The 20,183-nt window shown below is 47.6% G+C and overlaps 1 protein-coding gene across 1 annotated transcript in view; it reads left to right on the top strand.

Moving 5' to 3' along the window:
- VANGL1 (VANGL planar cell polarity protein 1) overlaps positions 1 to 20,183 on the top strand; it is a 46,701-nt gene that overhangs the window by 3,930 nt on the left and 22,588 nt on the right. Inside the window, exons 2-4 of the mRNA XM_080392537.1 lie at positions 4,719 to 5,010; positions 6,769 to 6,895; positions 9,650 to 10,257. Of these exons, the coding sequence (XP_080248663.1) occupies positions 4,928 to 5,010; positions 6,769 to 6,895; positions 9,650 to 10,257 (818 nt within the window). The 5' untranslated portion in view covers positions 4,719 to 4,927. The remainder of the gene's footprint in view (positions 1 to 4,718; positions 5,011 to 6,768; positions 6,896 to 9,649; positions 10,258 to 20,183) is intronic.

Below are 20,183 nucleotides of genomic sequence, written 5' to 3'. Positions count from 1 at the left end.
TCTTAATTATTTTTACTCTTGAACCCTAACGCTATCCCATAGCTTAGCACTTGGGGTTCTGCATATTTAATTTGTAAAGCTCTTCATTTCACTAAAGGAAGGAAAAAAGATTTCTCAGCGTGATAGCTCGTGGGCATCCGTTACCCTATAGACAGCTGGTGCTGTTTAACAAGCGAGGCTGGCAGCGTACAGAGCCGAATGTGCGCACATCCTCACGGACACTTGTGGCTGCTTGTGCTCCAGATGGCACTTCCAAATATGTGTAACTCCATGAACCGACTGGTAAATCAACTCTAATTGATTGCAAGTTTTAAATGGAGTAAGACTGAAACTGTACAGACGAGGATTTCAAAGCTGAGCTACTTTGGAGTTATTTGCCTCAACTTCACAGGGGAAGATCCATCGGGAAAGCACGGGATGTAAAAGAGTGCTCGTTTGTGTTTGCCCTCTTTGATTTAAAGATGTAACTTGCTCTTTTAAATTTCCCTTGGGCTTGGAGCCAAACTGTGCTCCCTTGAAGACGATCACAAAGCGAACTTCATTGGAAAGGGGATTGGGCTCCCAGCATGGAAAACAGCAATTCAAAAGAACTCTTCTTGGAGATTTATGAGCATATGAAAAGAGGGAGTTACAGCGAGTTGTGTAGCTGCGTAGAAACTGTGATTACAGTGATCTCTGCGGTGTTCAGGGGTAACTGAATTTCTCTGCTGTCATTCAGGATGCAGCCATCCTTGCCTGCGTAGGATCCCAAAATTTTCTTTGCAGTATCCTTAGCTTTGTTTTCCATCTAGTACTGGGCATCCTTCTGTCAGTGGTAAGGGAAAGGCAAAGTGAGAGTGCTGGCTGTACTGGGAGCAAACTGCTGGGTGTGCAGTTACACAATTGTCGTGTTTGGAGCGGAGAGGGCATTCCCATCTCCCCTCTAGCTGTTCGCTGGCGTGGCTGTTCACCCTGGTGATGGTTTTACTGTTTGGGGCTGTGCTGTGAACTAGGTCACGGAAAGGATCCAAGACAAAAGCGTGGCGAGCGGGAGAGAAGGGATTTTTTTTGTTTTGTTTTCCAGCGGTGCTGTTTGCTCGCTGAGGATTGTGTTGACACAACCAAGAGTGGTGAACTGTGGTGTGGAGGTGGAAGCTACTTACACCAGCTTTCTTGTCAATGCTGAAACACAGTGCAACTGTACACTCAGGCCAAAGGAGCTTTCTTTCACAGAGGGCCAGGAACTTTGCAAACAGACCATGCCTTCAGTGGAGTCCTGCGAGATGTAATGATCTTTTGTGAAGCCATTTCAGTTGGCTAAATTTGACTCTTAATTCAGACCTGTTTGTGGAGGGGTGAGACCCTTGAATGATGGGGCTGCTTTTTGACGCAGCACAGTTGTCCTTGCCCAGTGGGGTAGGGTAAGAATCATCATTCATAGCGATTTAGTCAGGGAGATGTTTAAAGGCTGCACTTAGTTTGGATATGGTTGTGTTATGAAGGAGATGTATACGTGGCTTGTGTTCTTTAGCTTTTTCTCAGGCTCTAGTGGTGGGCACTGTTGGGGTGGTGGCTAATTTGGGGTTGGCATCTGTCTGTGCCATCGAAAGAGCTCCAATCTGGAGGTGTAGCTTAGCATGTTAGTTGTCTCTTGGTGCCCTCCCTACCTCTTACCCAGTAGTTCCAGAATCTTTTCTGGGGTAAGGCTGGTCCCCTTCTTTCTGTAAAATAGACCAGGAGGTAGGTAACCGGCTCGGCTTGGCTGTGAGGAACACGTGTTTGGACTGTGCTCCTCCATCCCTAGTATCTTCGTCTCGTCCTGCTCAAACTGGGAGTGGTGTCCAGCTAGCAGCCCAGGCTGTCCTTTGTTAGCCCAGTCTAGGAAGCCTTATTGATAATTAGCCTCGGGTGTGCAGCTGGCAGAGCCAGTGGTCTTCTCCTTTTGCCGGCTGAAGTGGGGCAGATATATTTTATTCCCAGCAGCCCTGTGACTGGCAGGAAGATCAGTGTGGCCACCGGTGTGTCCTGCAGCAGGGGCAAGGAGGCAGTGCAGAGTCCCGGAGCTTGTTGTCCTGCTTCTGACAGCAATCCAGGAGACTTAACGTTTTTTGGTGGCCACCTTGTTGACTTTTCGCAGAGCTGTTTCAAAACCGTTGCTGTTGTTTACACAGAAAACCAAAGTTGGCATGATCCAGCCTGCCCTGCCGTTCCTGTGTCAGTCTTCCCATGAGTCTGCTTCTCTGCCTGCTGCCCGGCACTGCCTTGCTTTACACGTTATCAAATGGGCACTGCTCCGTCATGGTTTCTGTTTAGGCAGCCTGTGCATTTCCACAGCAGATCCTACCTGCTGGAATAATCTCTGATGCGTCCCGAGAAGTGTGATGCTTTGCTGCTGGGGCTGAGGGGTCAGAAGAGGAGGTCTGTTCCCAGCCCTGTCTCAGCTCTGATTCTTCTGTCTGGGAGTTGGGGGGAAATTCTTTTATGTCGTTGGAGGAAAAGGCTGGGAGTTGATACTTTCCTAGAAGCCTAGGAAAAATGCGTAACCCTTACTGGTATATGCCAGCAGCTCTCCTTGCTTTTCCTATTCCTGTAATGTATTTGTGAAGATGGTAAGTTGTTCTCAAAGGGACTCCAGTAACATCACAGTCAGTGGTTTAAGCCTGTAATACTTGTCATCACCTTTTGTACAACTGAGGGTGTTTCTGGTTTGCAATGCCTAATGATTGCAAGGTCCTCTGCAGCCATCTCCTCTGTTGGCATCCTACTGCATTTTGAAGGTAGAGGGGTGGTGGCCTCACCCGGATTTATCAGAGAAGGTCAGGCACAGAGGAAGGATTTTTCCATGGTTGCCTAGCAGGACAGTAGCAGGACAGAGGTAAAAATCAGCTTTAATGAATCCCAGCCTATTGCTGGAGCCATAAGCTCCAGGCTGTGTGCAAGTCTAGGGAGTTAACGAGTGTTAACATCATGTGTCCCAGGCTGCGGGATTTTTATTCCTGTTACAGTAATGATGCCATTTTCCAAACCGTGCCGTGCCTTGGCTTTATGTTTCACTGTTTAAATCCATCTTCATTCCTCCCCTCCCAGAACTGGGGCTTGTGTTCCCATCCTTATTTGTCCTTCCTAGATTCTCTGCTGCTTTTTAGGAGCTTTCTCGAGGCATGATACACACTTAGAGCTTGGGAATTTCTGTACACAAAAGGTGTCGTCCCCCCCCCCCACTTCTTTCCGAGAGCCCTGGCAAGCCCAAGTGCTGTGCAAATACCTGCAGCTCCTGATGCAGCAGGAACACTTCTTTATTTCATCGCAGATTGCACCGCCAGCCAAGGAACCCTGTGGGGAAGAGGCTTCGTTCTTTGGCGCAGCTTGCGTGTGGTAGAGCTCCCTGCTCGGTTACGAGATTTTCTGGAGGTGTTAGCGGAGGAATCTTATGGCTGGAAAGAATAGTTGGCCAAGTATAAAGCCCAATTTCTGTTGTTGTCCCTCTGTGTTTGGGGAGGGAGAGGGCTGAAAGCAGCGGTTGACTGTTTTATTGCTAACAGCTTTGAAAAACTGCTGCGAGCAGAAAATAATGGAGGGATTTAATTTGATTTTAGAGCGGGCTTTCGCCCACTCTGGAAGTACAGCATGGCTGTAGTCCTGTGTTGGCTGGAGGCAGCAGTTGTCTGGGCAGGAGGTATGTGAGAGTGCTCCTGCGTGCCAAGTGCTGGGCTGTGCCAAGGTCTGTAGCTGTGACCGCTCCGTCTGCACCTCTTCACCGTTTGCATGTGTTCCCCCAAACCGGTGGCGGTGCTCCCCTCCGTCCCCTTTCTCTTGTCGCCTAACGCAGGATGTGGGTTTGGAAGGCGGGGGTGGTGTCTACCCTTCTTCCCCACAGCGTTAAGGGTTTTGACATGTCGCTGTTGGGAATTGTTCTGATGTTGCCCTGCTCCTGTTCCAAAACACGTGACTCTTCTGCCCTTTACGGATGGGACTTAAGCTTCCGTTCCAAATGGAAGTACGCTGTAAGAAACGCTGGCCCATATAAGCTAGATGTGATCGCTAATCAACTCTCCCCAGTGTTATTAGTATGTGTATATATAGAGAGACAATTTTTAATAAAATTCAATTCTTCAAGGCCCAAATTAGTTTCTGGAGGCAAAGGTTACAAAGGAAGGGAGGTGCTCATAGCGCCATTGATTGTATAGCAGCTAATGCTTGCAAAATGGGCACACCTTGCAGTTGTGAAAACAAAGCAGGTTCAGACATGGTGGTCTGATCCTCTCCTGCGTTTCTCCTAGAAAAGTTACCCTTACCCCCCACCCCCTTTCCCCCCAGATGCAGAGTGGCAGCATTACAGCCATAGATAGGGGGATCTGGGCTGTGTGTTACACGGGTGAGGAGATGGGGGTGTGCAGGTCGAGGCCAGTACAGGAATTCTCCCATAGAAAAAGTATCTAGAGTGCTGAGCCTTCTCAGAGTCACTCTCTTTTCCAGGTGTCTTACGCTGTTTCTTCCATATTTTTAGATGAATGTGCTGGACTTTGCTAAACAGAGAGAAGTTATCAGTTTATGTAAAGTTCTACAAATGCATGTATTTCACTAGACCAGAGAGAGAGATACCAGCCAGGACAAGCTTGCAAACTGGGCACAGTGTGATGTGGGTGGTGGCATGTGGCCAGGATGAGGGAATTGCTGCAGTAGGAATGATGTCTTGCTTTGATTAGAGTGCACTTCCATGCCTGTTTCTCTTTCCTTAGGTCGATCGTGAGGAGCTGAGCACCCTCCCTTCCCTCCCCTCTGATCCGATTCCTTTTAAGTGAAGCTCACTGGCTTTCTGAGGACCAGACCTCACTGATGACTGGGAAGCAAAGAGTACCCAGGAAAGCACTTTTACCACGGACTCCACCTCAGGAGCACCAGGAACTTGTCTTCTGAGTAAAATCTGTGTTCCTTCCGTGCAGACCCAATGTCTGCTGCAATGGATACAGAATCAACATATTCGGGATACTCCCACTACTCAGGTCACTCCAAAAAAGCCCACAGACAAGGGTAAGGAAATGTTTATTTTTAGTTAGTTACTGCTTTAAGCACATGTCCCGTGGGAAAAAACCTGTAAGCCAGAATGAAATCTGTGGGGCCACAGCTCTGGAGGAGATGTACGTGGAGAGTCCTTATGAGGAACCCAGTCAGGAGACTGGAAACAATAATGCAGCCAACTTAGTGATACTCAACCTGTTGGATGCACACTGGGGTCATGAATGGCCAGAAAGATTGAGATAGTGCCAGCAGGAGGAAAAGATGACTTAACTCCCCTCGTAAAGTGCAAGGCCTGAGTAGAGGCTCAGGGGAGGAGACATGTCAGACTGCCTAAACTGATAATTGTCAGTTGCTGTCTTCTGATGCCATTTCTTTATTGCATAATAATAAGGTTTCCTATCTCTTCCCACCATCCCCCTGGCTAATCTGTTGACGGTGTGTCAGGGTTTTTTAATAGAATTTGAGTGATGCTTGAGTCCACAAGTCATTTATCAGTATTGATTGGATTAGAAGTCAGGCTTTTTGGAGCTTTTTGGTCCTGTCTGTTGTGGTAGTTCAGCAGCCTCAAGAAACATCTTGCTGTGAAACTTCCGATTACTTGGAAACATGACCCTTTTTCTTTTCCGCATCACCATTAGTTTTACATGCAAAACGTGTGCCACTTACAGTCTTTGCAACTTAGAACTGAGCTGGTCCAAAATAACTTTGCATTTCAGAAGCAATTATCCTGTGTCGTTGGAAAAAGTATTCTTCCATGAAATGAAGTCTCTTTGCTCGCAGTCCAGTTATTGAGTAAATCATCTCATTTGCCTTTCCTCCCTTCTTTAACACCCCCACCCCCAATATGGATAGCTCTTTGAAGCTTAGAATGCCATGTGGAAAGATGCCTTCAAAGTTCCCAGAACGACATAAAAATTCTAGAGCCTCTTATTATTGTGAACAGGCCATGAAACCTTGGGAGTTTGGCAATTCCAAGAGAGATGCAATGGAGAGAGCAGAGCTGGGGCACTGGATGCTCCTGAGCTTTAAGATGGTCCTTGAGCGCAGTGAGGGTGTCTCTGGTGCAAAGGCTGCTTTCCTGTCTGGGGAGGAAAGTACCGATGAGCAGATCAGTGGGGATTGTCTCAAAATGAGTTATTGTCAGATGAGAAACTGTGAGATCTACAAGGGTACTCTGGAAGTAAGCACGAGCCTGGTGCCCTTGGTGTTCTTGCTCTCTTGGTAAGGGTTAACTGGGGGTTATTGACTAGTGGAAATAAACTTCACCAATTGTTGTACGGTGTTGAGGTCCTAGTTGACAAGACTTTACGCTGCAGGAGCTGAAGCTGTCTTGGTTAATTCCTTGTGTTAACCCTACATGTCCCTGTGAGACACTTTGTTGCAGGTGGAGAGCTGCGTAGCCCAGTTAACCCCAAGCGGAGTTGCCAGTTGTTTGGAGGATGCAAGCTTCCCTTCCAAGCACAGCACTGTCGGAAGCTGTTTTAAGAGAAGATGAGGCGGTGGGGATGTACCCTGTCTCCTTTGCTCCCCTCTCCAGTCACTGAGAGGATAGACTGTACCAGCCACCAGGCTGCAGGCTGCTCTGGTCAAGGACCCTTTCTACCTCTTCCAAAGCTTGTTTTGTCACAGATCCAGTATTGATGAAGCGATGGGCAAGCATGATACTGACCCAATGCTTAGGACACCTGCTGCAGGTAGAGGCGTAGCAGATTCCAGGCTCTGTCCTGGAAACTATCTGATAATGTTGTTCTCTTGTTTTCTTTGGAAAAGGAGTCGGGACAGGCACAAATCGCCGCGAAGCAAAGACGGCAGTCGGTCTGAGAAGTCCGTCACTATCCAGACACCTCCTGCAGAGCCGCTGCTTGGGAACGATGCCTCTCGGGCGGAGGAGGGCCAGGTAAGGAGGCAGTGAAATTAAACGTGCAGTGTGGTTTCTGAAACAGAGCATATGACTTGCCAGCATATGAGTAGGAAAAAAATGATGCTCACTTGTAAAGAAGCATGACTTACGGGTACCCTTGATTCATGCCTAATGCCAAGGCCTCAATCAGTCGTGTCTTTTTCTGAGAGCATTAGTTTTGACAGCAGCGGTGCTGATGTGACTACTCCTGGGGCACTAATTTGCCTCTGTCTCCAGAACGTCATCTGCCAAGCTCTGTAGAAACATCTGTTTCCATCATCTCACTGTGCATTATGCAGGTCAACCCTTTCACCTGTATGTGGGCTTTTGGTTTTTAAGCAGGCTTTGCTCTAGGTAATCATGCGAAACACATTAGGACCAGCATCCCGGTAGGAAAAGGAGATGAGAAATGTAAAACTAATGTGAAATAGCTGGGCAGGCGGGTGAATTCAGTGATGAAAACTAGTACATTAACACTGGGTTAGATAAAGAATGGAATAATGCTGGGTTTAGATTGCACCTAGGATGGATCCAATACTCTCTCTCTGCTCTAGCAGCTGATGTGAAGGTGCATATTCATTTTTGAAGAATGGCTGATGCTGCAAGACATGGAATGCAGGATGTTTCATGCCCCCTGGGCTGGATTTGGGGTGTGTTAATCCTTGGCTGTGGGGCTTCACAGTTTCCACCCAAACTGTGTATGGTAGTACTTTTGGCAGTACTCATGTAGCTGCAGGTGGGCTGGCTTCATGTGCTGCCACTTGGTATTTTGGAATCAGATGCTGCTTTTCATGGATCCCAGTATTATTTGAAATAGATCTAAGGTGTCAATGAATTCTTAGGCCCTTGTTTTCATGCAGACCTCCTCAGCGTGAATTAAAGCCAAAGCAAAATAAGTTGATGTGTGAGCAAGACCTTTCTCCTAGGGAGCAGAGTGCCCAGGGTTGGATCCGGCAGCTTTTGTACCACTAGAGACACGCTCATATTTCTGTGTAACTGCACATTTTCTGTTTGTGCCACTTAATGTGGGAGGAATTGTTATAAGGGTAGACTGAGAGCAGGGTTGCCTTCTGTCTTCTGGGTTGTAGCATTAAGCTGCTCTGGTGTTTCTGTCCCTTCTCTTCTGCACAGTTTCTCTCTTCCTCAAATGGAGGAAACTATGCAGAGCTATTTAATGCATAAACATAAAATAGTTGAAATGCTTAGATGCTTTACCGGAGACATTGAAAAAGAGGAAAATGGGATAGGATTATGCTGCTTTTCTTGACATGCTACAATGCAGATATCTCTTCTGGGGCCTCTGTTTTGGTGAGAAGTGACTCAAAACCCCCTCATATTAATTCAAGATGCTGACTGTTTGTGGTTGGTCTGTCTCACAACCCTACTGCTCTAGGCATAGGAGGTATTCATGTCTTGGAGTGCATTAGAATTTATACCCCTGGAGTTGTTCAAAGTAGTCATCCTGCCTGTCTGCTCCTTTCCCAAAGATTCTTGAAGACTATTCCCTGTAACTTCTAAAGAAGTGAATAAAGGACTAAAATGATGCCTGTTTCTTTAAAACAAAATGCTTTGATCAGCACGTGTAGCTGCAGAAGTCTGGCAGAAGGTGTAAATCCTTTTAATGGCGCGGGCTGCAGGGAGATACACTCGGGAGGATAGGAAGAAGAGCAAAACGTGTGCTCCTGAATGCGAGTTGCAGCTACAAAGGAGTTGGGTGCCAAGCAATGAAGCGCATGCATTGCCGCCCTTCAGTGTGTGTTTGTGGGAAGCATCAGGAGTCTTCATGTGCATGAGTCACTCCAGCAGCAGCTGTGAGTCAAATCCATACATGTCAGTGTAACCCTTTGGCCATGCCAGCTCCAGGAAGGAGCGATTGGAGACATCGCGGGATGGGAGAGCTAGCTTGCAGAAGTCCTCTGATATTAGCTAGGGAAGAAATAAGACTTTCAGAAAACATAATGTAGCCTGAAGCTTGACTATATGGTGACTGTATTTCAGGTAAGCTTCTTTGTGGCTGAGTGGCTTCTGACAACGTCCTGGACCAGAGCTACTTGGCAGTCTTAAGATCCTCTAAACTTAAAGCCCCATACCTGAAAATATCCTGTGTGACCACCTGTGATTTATTGCCTTAACTAAATTTTTATTAGAATGTCAGGTATTGAGGGCAGGGCTACTGGAGAGGAGAATAAAAGAAAACAAAGTGGAGGAATTTGCTGGAAGTGTGGTTGCTTCTGTTACAGATGGCAAAATAATGTGTGAACATGTTTTTGATTGTGTAACAACAATAACTGGCTTGAAACACTCAAATGAGAATTTCCCTTCCAGGTGCTTCTGTGGTGCACTTGCGCTGCAGAGTATGTAGGCTGGAAGAGCGCTAGTGCTCGCCCTGCACATGGGAACTGATGATTACTGCAGTTTCCAGGAGTTACGTGATATTACTCGTTAAGTGTGCTGGAAGAGGAACCTCTGGGGTACAGCGAGTGGCATAGCAAGCTGAGCTGCCCGCTCTACAGTTACAGGGTTTTAACACCTAATGTTTCTAGTCACTGGTTTGAACAAGTTGCTATTGTTTCCAAACTTGTGCTAATTTTCAGGGTTGACTATCCAGTATATTGCAGGTGTGGGTTTTGCTACATTTTTTTTCTGGGACTTAAGTCTGTTGTAGCAGTCTTTTTCTGAGCAATAAAAATAGAAGACCTGGAAGGAATAATCTGATTGTTTCAATATTATTTTTATCTCTTCCTCCCTCAGGATGACAACTGGGGTGAGACCACGACAGCAATCACAGGCACCTCTGAGCACAGTATTTCCCAGGAGGACATTGCCCGGATCAGTAAGGATCTGGAGGACAGCGTTGGGTTGGACTGCAGACGTTACTTGGGCTTAACAGTGGCAGCTGTTCTCGGACTCCTTGTCTTCCTTACCCCCATTGCCTTCATTCTGTTACCCCAGATCCTGTGGCGGGATGATCTGGAGCCGTGTGGTACTGTCTGTGAGGGACTGTTCATCTCTGTGGCGTTTAAACTCCTCATTCTTCTGATTGGGACCTGGGCTCTGTTTTTCCGCCAGCCCAAGGCAGACATACCAAGGGTGTTTGTGTTTCGGGCCCTTCTGTTGGTCCTCATATTCCTGTTTGTGTTTTCCTACTGGCTCTTTTATGGCGTGCGCATCTTGGACTCGAAGGACACCAACTACCAAGGAATAGTGCAGTATGCGGTGTCTCTGGTGGATGCTCTGCTCTTCATTCACTACCTGGCCATTGTGCTGCTGGAGCTACGGCAGCTGCAGCCCATGTTCACTGTCAAGGTAGTTCGGTCAACGGATGGAGAGTCGCGATACTACAGCTTGGGGCACCTGAGGTAGGTCCAAGCCCTTGAAGACCAGCAGCGTAGAGAAGTGTGGCTATGCTGTGCCACAAACCGTCAACTGCTTTTGTACGTGTGATGTTGCTGGTTTCTGATTCTTCCCCCAGGGGTGTCCTAGAGTCTCTCCAAAGTTACCAAACTGAATCTCTCCATCTCTGTGAGTGCGGGAGAGGTTGGCCCTGCTTCAGAGGGTCCGGTGCGTTTCTGTAAGTGAAAAGAGCTGATGGCACAGCTTTCACTTGGTCATTGGGCTAAGCCTGGTGAGGTCTTTAAGATCTTTTTCTAGGCTTCTTGCCCTGTCTCCTTGCTGGAGAGGAGGGGAGAGGCTTCCTTGCGTAGCCATGTCTGGCTTGTGCTCTTTGGCTGTGCGGGCCGGGTGCCACGTTGAGAGCAGCCCTTTGGGCCACGCGGAGCACCTCGCAGCAGGCCAGTCCGTGTGGCAGGGGCTGGGGGAAGGAGCAAGTGCCCGGTGTGAGAAAGCATTCAGCAACCTAATTTGTTGTTGAAAACGTCTGTTTGCCCTCGTTGCCCTGTGCAGCCAAGAGTTGTGCGAGGAACGTGGATGAGGATGTTCCTTGGGTCGCATTGAGCAGCGTCATTTGGAGCCTGCCTACACCTTTTGCAGCCGGTGGAAATGCTCGTTCAGGTGTTGGTGCTCTGAAGCCTGCTGCTGACACAGGCTGGGGCTGCCTTGAAGGGCTGACCCGGGCATACACTGGGATCTGAAGGCTGATTCCAGTGACGGGGGGGTCTTTCCTTGTTTCCAAGATCAGCGTTTTTCTACAGTTTTGTGTTGGCTTGAGGGAAATTGCATTTTGTCCTGCTGAAGCAGTTGCCTTGGTGCAGCTAAAATCTCCCAGCACTTCAGGCATTTAGGAATAATATTTTTAATGAGTACTGAGGCACATGTAGGTGCTTTTGGGTGGTGGTTTTTTTTGGCAGTGCTATGCTGCCTCTAGTTTGGTTTTGTAGCTTGATGTGCTTTTTTTTGCCATAGGTATGGATCAGTTTGCTGGGTCAGATGTATCTGGGAGTGTTTGGGAGCAGTGCAATATCCATAGGTATGACAACGTGCCTGCCTGCTTCCACCTTCCTGCTGGGGTTAATGCTTTCCTCAGCAAAGGTACAAGAAGCAGCAGGTGTCTGTCTCCTTAGTATGTGCCCTGTGAAGCTCTCTAGAAATCTTTAGTTCCTGTGCCCTGTGAAGCTGGTAGCTGAGCTCTGAAGATGACTCCCCAGACCATATGTGCACTTAAACATCTGTTCTGCTTATCCTGTCCAGACCCCTATGGCATGCATATCTGTTGCAGATGGAGAGATTAGTGTCTGCTGGTTTAAGTGGATGTAGGAACAGTCTCCTGCAGCCATTAGCTTAGCAATGGAATTGCTTTGAAGCAGATTTAGTGGGTGAAGCTCAAATCTGGGAGTTGATTCCTGGATGTTGTTTATGGTTTAATGGAAGAACTCATGGCCTTTTGGGTGAACTAGATCTGGACTCTGCTGTATTTTCCTTCTCTGTAAAATGTGAAGGAGAGCCCCTCTTCTGTAATGGAAGTGTTCCCATGGACCTAATGTGGAGTCACCTTCAGGGTTTAAAAAAAAAAAAAAAAAGAGCTAATCTCTGTTGGTTTCCTTGTGAAACCAATTTATTTTCTTTTTTTTTTAAACTTAGAAATTCTTCTGTGGTGACAGATCCAGCATAGCCTTTAAAACTAGGGAGATGGAAAGACTACCAAAGAGTTCCCCTGTGCCACAGCTTTGTGCCTCGAGGTGTGCCAGGGCAGTTCTCTCGTAAGTGAATTCTGCACAGAAAGTTCAGCACATGTATGTATATACCTGTATATACACATGCTGTGCAGGTTTGGTTTGAGAGAGTTTGCTGCTTGCTTGGTGGTAGTTCATAGGTTTGTGTTTGGGGAATTAAGATCCTATACCTGCCAAAGTCTGCATGCCTGGCATTAACCATGTACTAATCTTGCCAGTGGAGGCAAAGAATTTGCTCTAAAATCAAAGCCTATATATTTAATAGCATTTGTTAGAAACAGCATTCTCTCCAGTTCTCCTTCTGCAGCAGGGTTTTGAAGTGCCTTGGGTGATGCAAGGGCAGCAGAAAGTTGTAAAACCAGGGTGAAATCTGAGATGTATGAAAATTAGTAACTTCTCGTTTGTTGGCAAGCTGATTGCAATTTTGTTTGGCATATTGAATCCAAACCATGCGGCATGTAGATGCTTCAGTGTCTTGTGTTACAGGAGAGTCTCGTCAAACATGTCTAATGACGGTAAACTAGTGTTGCTTTTTCTTTAGTTTCTGGCAGATTAGTATAATGTGTGTTTTGAAGCCTGTGTGTCTTTCCATCTTTACTAATGTAAAGGTAAAACTCTGCAAGTTTGGTCAGTGGCCAAGTGTCTCCCATCTAAGGGAGAGTTCATTCTCTCCCCCTCGCTCGCTGCAAGCAACAGGGAGAGTCACTGGTGCATAAATGGTGAGAGCTGCTGGTCTTGATCCAGAGTGCTGTTCCAATGTGACAAACACTGAGAAGTGAGTGCAGGTGGCATCTCCTTCAACTTCTCAAGGCTTAGGATTGTGTGGTATTGATGTAAAACATAAGAAATTTGGGAACTTCTGAACATCTTTGCAGCATAATTTAATGAAGCTGCCGTCAAAGTCTTGACTTGCTTGGTGGTGAAATGCCAGTCAGAGTTGCAAGGGGCTGCCTTCTGCCTCTGGTTGGCTTTCTTGCTGGGGCTGGAGCGGGAGGTCTGCTGATGGGAAAATGCGGAGACATGCAAGGACAGTGGATTATTCAAGGAGGCTGGAGAAGCAGCCTGTGGGTGTGCTGCAGAGGTGCTTGTAGCTAGGGTAAGGTATGCATATGCTACTCATTGCTGCCTTTGGGCTCTCTACTTGCCACCTTACAAGCTTGCCTCACCCCAGCGCTTTTAAAGGGGCCTTTAGGTTGTGGGCTGCCACCTGGAAGGAGGAAGCATGCTTTCACGGGTATAGCAATCTGCCTGCCTCCTGAAATCAAAACCTTGCTGGTCAGTCCAGCTTTTTGTCATCTTCGTGCTCTGAAATGTCTTGACCGATTTGCTCCCTGGCTGCCCAAGGAGTCTGTCCTCCTCAACGGTCCAGTGTGCTCTGGAGGAGCTGGTGTCAAGAAGGCTCTTGACACATCTTACCTTGTTCAGTGTTGCTTCTTGGAGTAGCTCTGGATTTTCCACAGGAAAATTGTTGATATCAACCTTTTTAATCCAAGGTGGAAGCTTTCAAATTCAAGGTCTTTTCTGATGAGGTGGAAGGAGCTGCCGTGTAAGTATGAGGGAAACAGGCTTTCTGGGGGAGAAGGGAAGAAAACAATAGCTCAGCCACCCTTCTGGAAAACCATGTTTTTGCCAGGCAGGGTACGGACAGGATTTTCCACCCTCCCTGGCTCCAGACACAGTAAAGAAGCTCAAAGTGCTGAGTTAGGTATTCCACTCCACCCCTGAGGGCCCTCGGTCCAGGAGGGTAAGCATATTTGGGAGTAGTTCCCCAAATTCATACTATAATCAACCTATTAATAGGCTGGCGTGGTCCCACCCCCAGCATTTTGGCTGTAACCTTCCTTCTGGGAGACTTGACTGCCAAAACGAGCGCTCCTTTGGCATTGATTCAGGAGCTTGGGGGGGAGGTAAAAATTAAATTGGAGTCCCAGTGGATGTGGTGCCAAGTCTCAGCTCACTGACTGCTCTGCTGCTCCTGGAAGGAAGGGTTGCCACGGGAGGAGAATGCTTTATGGTGGTATGAATGGGTAAAGAGCAGGGAACAGAGTAGCTGCAAGAAAGGTCAAGCCTGCGAAAATGCGGGAGGTTGGGTGGGAATGCTGGCAACACTTTTGAAAGCAACAAGAAAGGGAAACAAAGGTGGGGGAGAGCGACAGTAGATAACTCTTCAGTTGCAAGGCTTATAGTTATGTGAGCTGAAGCTTGGGTTTGCAGCTGAGGCTTTGGTTTGTCCCTACAGGCAGGGACACCGATGGCACCTGTCACCTACAGTACAGTACCTTCTGGATGGCTCAAGCTGAGTAGGAAGGATCTTGTTGGAGAAAACCCTCCTTTTCTGTAGTTCGGGTGCTAAACATATTCCCTTCCTCTCCAGTAAATACTCTTTCCCCACCCTAGAGCTTTGCTAGTCTAAACAGCTCAAGAAAATGAATGGCTTCAAACACGTGTGGTAATTACTGATCTTACACGTAGCCTGAATGCTGGGCTGCAGTACAGTCCTGGTTTTCTGAGGTTAGAAGTCTGAGAATGGGTCTTTCTCCTCCCCTTTGCTCATCCTTGTGGTAGGAATATGAGGAGCAGGGCCACGATAGTTCATCATGCATCAGGTTGTATGAAGCACTGAGAGTTTCAGGGCTTTCCTTTGTGAACCAGCTGGCTGGGAAGGCCTCCATATACCTTTGGAATCGGAGTGCGGATGGCTGTGAGCTGGCTGATGTTCTCTGCCCGTCTAATCAAGAGAAGTTTAGTACTCAAATAGCAGCTCTGTATGGAAAAAGTCTGTTAGAGCATTGCCCGTATGTTGCCTGTACCTGTGTTGCCCATCTGCATTTGGATGGATGTTCGTTGAACTGTGGTTTACAAATCTGGGAAGGGAGCAGCTGCTTCCTCGGAACAGGTACCTGTCTCTGAAGAGCCTGGACCTTCCCTGCAGGAACTATTGATAACCCTACTGAGAAATCGCATGGCTTGCACTTGCTCACAAGACAAAGTAGATGCATTTATGTTTTGTGGAAGAGGAAAACATTTGGCCTGCCTCCCAGCTGAGCAGGAGGCAGCAGAGCAGCTCTTGCCTAGGTGGCACTGAGCCCTTGCCTTCGATACAAACCAGAGCTGAAACAGAATTGCACGGTAGAAACTGATGCTGCTTTTGTCCCAGCTGCTTTGGGTTGGCAGTCTTCTATCTGTTGAACCTGTTGCTTATAAAACTGATTTCTGGGCTGTCTGTTTATGGATCTAAACTGATGAGCGCTCTCTTGTCTGTGTCCCTTGGTGGCACTGGGCCTGTGTTCCCTAGCGAGGGAGTACATGGAGGGCTAAGGAGCGGGAATAAGCTGCTTCATACTCCAGCCTGTGTTTGTAAGCCTCACGCATCTGATCTTGCAACAAAGAGTTGTTGCTCAAATGTGCCTCCCCTTATCAAGGGTGAAATTTTTCTAATGAAGAACACCTGGTCACCATTGGAACTGTGCAGAGCGCTCTTGCCTGGAATTCTTATCAACACTGCTCTCTGTTACGCTGTCCTAAAATCTCCCTGCCCCTCAAAAGGAAAGCTTCCGTGGCATATAGACACCTTTGTTTCTGTTGCTAGCATGGTGAAATGTATCAGCTTAACCATGTGTATAGGCAGCTGGATCTCTTGCCTGAGGCAAGAGCTGCTGAAATATTGCTGTTTTCTGGTGGAGGAATTTCATAATGTGTGTCTAATTGCATCGGTCATTCGTAGTGTGACTGATCCCATGTTCTTGTGAGCTATTTCTGTTTCCAGTCGGGCTGTCAGAAGTGGGACTGCAGAACGAGCATTGGTGCATGCTCGTGCAATGCTGTACCTGCCCAGCTAAACCCAGCTGGGAGCACTCTGGGCTCCTGGGCTCTTCCTCTACCCTGTGTGCGGTTCGCTTGGTCTGTGTTCCTGGGGACCAGGGGAATTGCACTGACCCTCCTTTCTCCTTGGAGCTTCTTCAACCCTCACCATCTCCGTAGTCAGAAACACTGTGATGAAAGGGATTGAGCTGATGAGGTTTTTTTACCTTGTTCTGTGGCAAAGCATCTTATTAACTGTCCTGCTGCCTTGATCACAGGAGCTTCCTAGGACAGCATGTTCCACAGACTAGTGACTTTGCAGAGCAGCCCTGTCACTAGAGTCTCCAGCCTGTATCAAATTAACTGTGTTCCTGAATGCATCTTCTCTGTCCTGAAATCTGTACAAGGCACCCTGATGAGCATTTGTGTGTCCCACCCATCACCAAGCCTGATGAGCACCAGGCTGAATAGTCAGTCCTCCCAAGAAGTTCTGGGATAGCCAGCTAAGTGGGTGCTAATTACATCTGCAAGTGTGAAGCTCCTGAAGAAACTGAGTGTCTGCTCCAGAACAGTGTCTTTTATCACTGAAAGGTGTCAGACTTGTGACCTTCAAGCCAGTGACTTCCAGCACTTCACCTAAGTGGGTGTTTACAGCCACCGTTTTGCAGTTCATCATCTCTGCAGCTGGGCTGCTTCTCCATGCTCCCATTCCTGAGCTTGCAGAACTCTGTCCGCAGCTGCGTCCATGGGCAGTGGAGCACTAGCACCCTTCAAACACCCCATGCTGTGGAGTAGCCATAAAGCAGGGAAGGAAGGGCTGACTTGGGGCTGAACTAGTAATGACTTAATGGGAAAAGACTTCCAACCACATTCTTAGTCATTCTTAGTCACAGGCTATACCTTTCCTGCTCCTGCCTGTGTCTGCTGCCTGTCCTCTAGGAGGATGGTGCTGCAGGGGGCAGTTCACCTGATTGCTCTTGCCATGAGAGTATCCATGGAATTGCAGAAGGGAATTTTCCAGTAGCCTCTGAAAAAAAAAAATGTGTGCCGTTCCTTGCCAAGTAGGGAGTAGTCTCCTTTGATGCTCTGGGTGAGTTATGGGAATGGTGCCTTGTTCTGTTTTACGAAGGTCTGGCTGCTGGTGCATGAGGTGCATTGTCAGCAGAGTTCAGCGAGGACTTCTTCCTTGGGTCAGAGTGACACCTCATCAAGAGGATGTATGTTTGTGACGGTGGTGAACAGCAGGCTCCAGGAGTGCCAGGTGCCTCTTGTGAAAGGGGAGGGGAAAGTCCAGGATGGACTGTCAGTATCTGACTGCATGCACGACTCCTCTGGGAGTTTCTGATGTGGTAAAGCCTGGGCGTTCTTTGCTTTTCTGAAAGCAGCATGTTTTCCCGGCCTCTTGCCTTTCTGCTTATGCTTTGCAGAAGGTGTTATGTTATGGCTGTACACACAGAGCTGCTCTTTGTTTTGATACAGGTGACAGAGCTCAAGGAACTGCAGTGCCCATGGTCATCTTTCTACCCCACTCTCCTCCCTTGTTTCACCCTGGGCTTTGATCAGCCCCAGTGCCCCTTTGTGCACACACCACCGCTCTCCTCCTTTTCACCGGGAGGAGCGTGGAGCTGGGTGCACTAGGTCACAACCCAGGTACCAGTTACATTGTGCTCCTGCAGTTGCACCAGGCAGCATTGGTGAGTGGTGCAGGGTGGTGGTTGTACCCTGGAGCAGTCTCACATTTTTTGAATGGTTAATACTTTAAAAGTTTACAAACCTACTTGTAATTGAAGGGCCCACTGTCAATTATTAATCTCCCTGGCTAGTACGGTATTACTTGGTCCCTGATGAGGAGCTGCTGGGCTTTGTCCTTTTGAAAGACATGGCGAGGAGGAAATGCCATTGGTTTCATCTGCAGGGATTTCCCTTCTTGTTGGCTCATCTTTCAAAATCGACACTGCCCAGAAGTACAGGAACAGCATGTGCTTCAGCCTACCCTGTACTTAAGGGGTTTGTCATGTAATTTCTTTACCCCTGCAGTCAGTGCCCTCCAAAGCGCCTGTGTGTACCACCCACAGAGACAGATGGTCTCCCTAAGCTGCTGAACAAATTCTGTGGCCATGAAATACTTTTATCTTCAAATGCTGAAAAAAAAAAAAATCCACCCCCTCAACTTTTGACATCCATTTCTTGTGGTGAATGATGAAATACAAATATTCTGTGAAGGAGTTAGCTGTGTGCCCTTTGGGGGAATGGAGGAAGTTCACTTTTGGTTAAAAGTGCAAGAAACTGAATTTACAGTTCTTGTACAGCACAACCAACTAATGTCCAAGAAAACTGGAAGCTGATTTCTGACCCTACCCTACTGGAATAAGGAGGAGTTAATAGGGAGCTGGATGGTAGTTAAAGAAAATTATTTTTCTCACAAAACTGAGGGCGGTGATGGTGTTTATGACTTAATTCCTCCTTCAGCACTTAGTCCCCATAAATGAACCTCTGTGCTTAAATTCCCCATGTGCAGTTCAGGTCAAGTGGGGACCTCAGCTGATGGTTTGGGGAGAGCTATTCCCCAGCTGACAGCAGAACAGCCCCTGGTCCACCGTAAGGACCTTAGCTGTGGCTTGGGGGCTGCTGACGCTGGCGTGTGCTCTCCGAGTCCTCACAGAGGGTCATCTGCATCCTGGTTGGGGCTGGATTTTTGACGCTTAGCTGTGGACCATATCACTACGGCCCAGCGCTGTTCATAGGGGTGCTAGCTATAAAATGAGGTAGCTCTTGCTTGTGCAAAGCTTGCTGGGGTGAGGCTGGTTGGGGGATGCCCCGTGGTGGAGGGATGCTTGCAGGGGGGGCTGGGCTGTAGTTCAAGAGAGCTGTTAACTCCTCTATGTGCAGAGGTCTGGTAGCATCGATGTTGCTTCTTCAGATGTTGCTTCTTCAGGCCTGTCCCTGTAGGCTTGCAGGGAAATCACGCGCTGAAGCATTGTGAAAGAAATCCTAGAAGAAGTTAAAAGCTGCTGTATTGACTCAAATGGCAAACGTCATTCAAAGTCTGGCTGCGTTAATCTCGTCCCCTGCTGGGGGTCAAGTAGGAGGTGGTCCTCTTTCCTGAGAGAGCACCCTACCAGGCTGCTGTCGGAACAGGAGCTGAATACTGATGTTTCATGGCAGCTGCATCTAAATGGAAAGTCCTATTGCAGCACTGAAGTTTGCTGGCAGTAGAAGCTTTGAACGCTTTCTGTTGTTTCCTTGGAATTAAAGTTGCATTTCTTAGCTTTCACTTTAAAAAAACCAACCAATTTATCTCCTCCGCCGCACCCCCACCCCCACCCCCAAAAAAACCCAAAAAAAACCCCCAAACCAAAAAACCAACAACCCCCCCAACAAACAGCAACAACAATAAAAACTGCCACCCCACACTTAGTTACTTCATAACTATTAATTTAACTTCAATAATTTCTTGTCTAAAGACTCTGGCCTTATTTGATGCGTGGTCAGGTTTTAAATTATCTTTTGAAAATGTAGGCTCTTATAAACTTCTTGCCATACCTGCCAGTTCCTGCATATATTTTATTTTATTTTGAGGCTCAGACTAACCAGAGGCATAGCATACATGTATGTTGGGAAGAGGAAATGCGTCGCTGTTGTGGGTTATGCTACTCCCAGGGAGTGGAAGTGGTAATCCAGGGTGCCATACATTGCCAGCTGCTATGATGTTCCTGAGTGCTTGAGTGGGGCAATAGCTTGAGCTGGAGGCTAATGGGCACCCCGTAGCTCAGGATTTGGGGGAGACTGGTATTTCATCCCTTATGTCTCTGCGCTGAGTGCTTGTTTCACTCTTGCGTGCAGGGTAAGCTCCTGGTCTTGCTCCTGGCTGCTGTGTTCAGAAAGTAAAGCACGCCTTGGTGTCGTCCTGTCCCCACTGACTTGTTTGAAACTCCTTAAATCCTAAATACAACCTCAAGTGTGTAGAAACTTTTGAAAGCAGTTAAGCCTTCCTCATAAATACTCAGTGCACCCCTCAATTACATAATGTTTGCTCATAGTTTCACATCACTTCTTAAAACTAATGCTGCTGCAAAAAAAAATATCCTGTCAACAGTCTGATCCTTCCTCGCCCCTCCCAAAGAAATCTTGTCCGGTTGCACAGGGATCTGAATGGTGGACCTGGTAATTTGTATCTCTGTGATCTGTGTAGCTTTATAGTTTGTGTGTTATGTTGGTCTTCCTGGATTATCTAGCCCAGCTCCATTTCTGCAGCATTTGTAATTGCCCTTCTGGTGCTTAAGGGTTACAAAAGCTTGTGGTGGCAGAAGAAAGGTGCGTTGGGGCAGGGAGAAAGAGGCAGGACAGTATCTTCT

Source organism: Falco punctatus (genome assembly GCF_963210335.1).
Source record: "Falco punctatus genome assembly, chromosome: 6".
Lineage (NCBI taxonomy): Eukaryota > Metazoa > Chordata > Aves > Falconiformes > Falconidae > Falco > Falco punctatus.
This window is presented reverse-complemented; position numbering and strand designations above follow the sequence as displayed.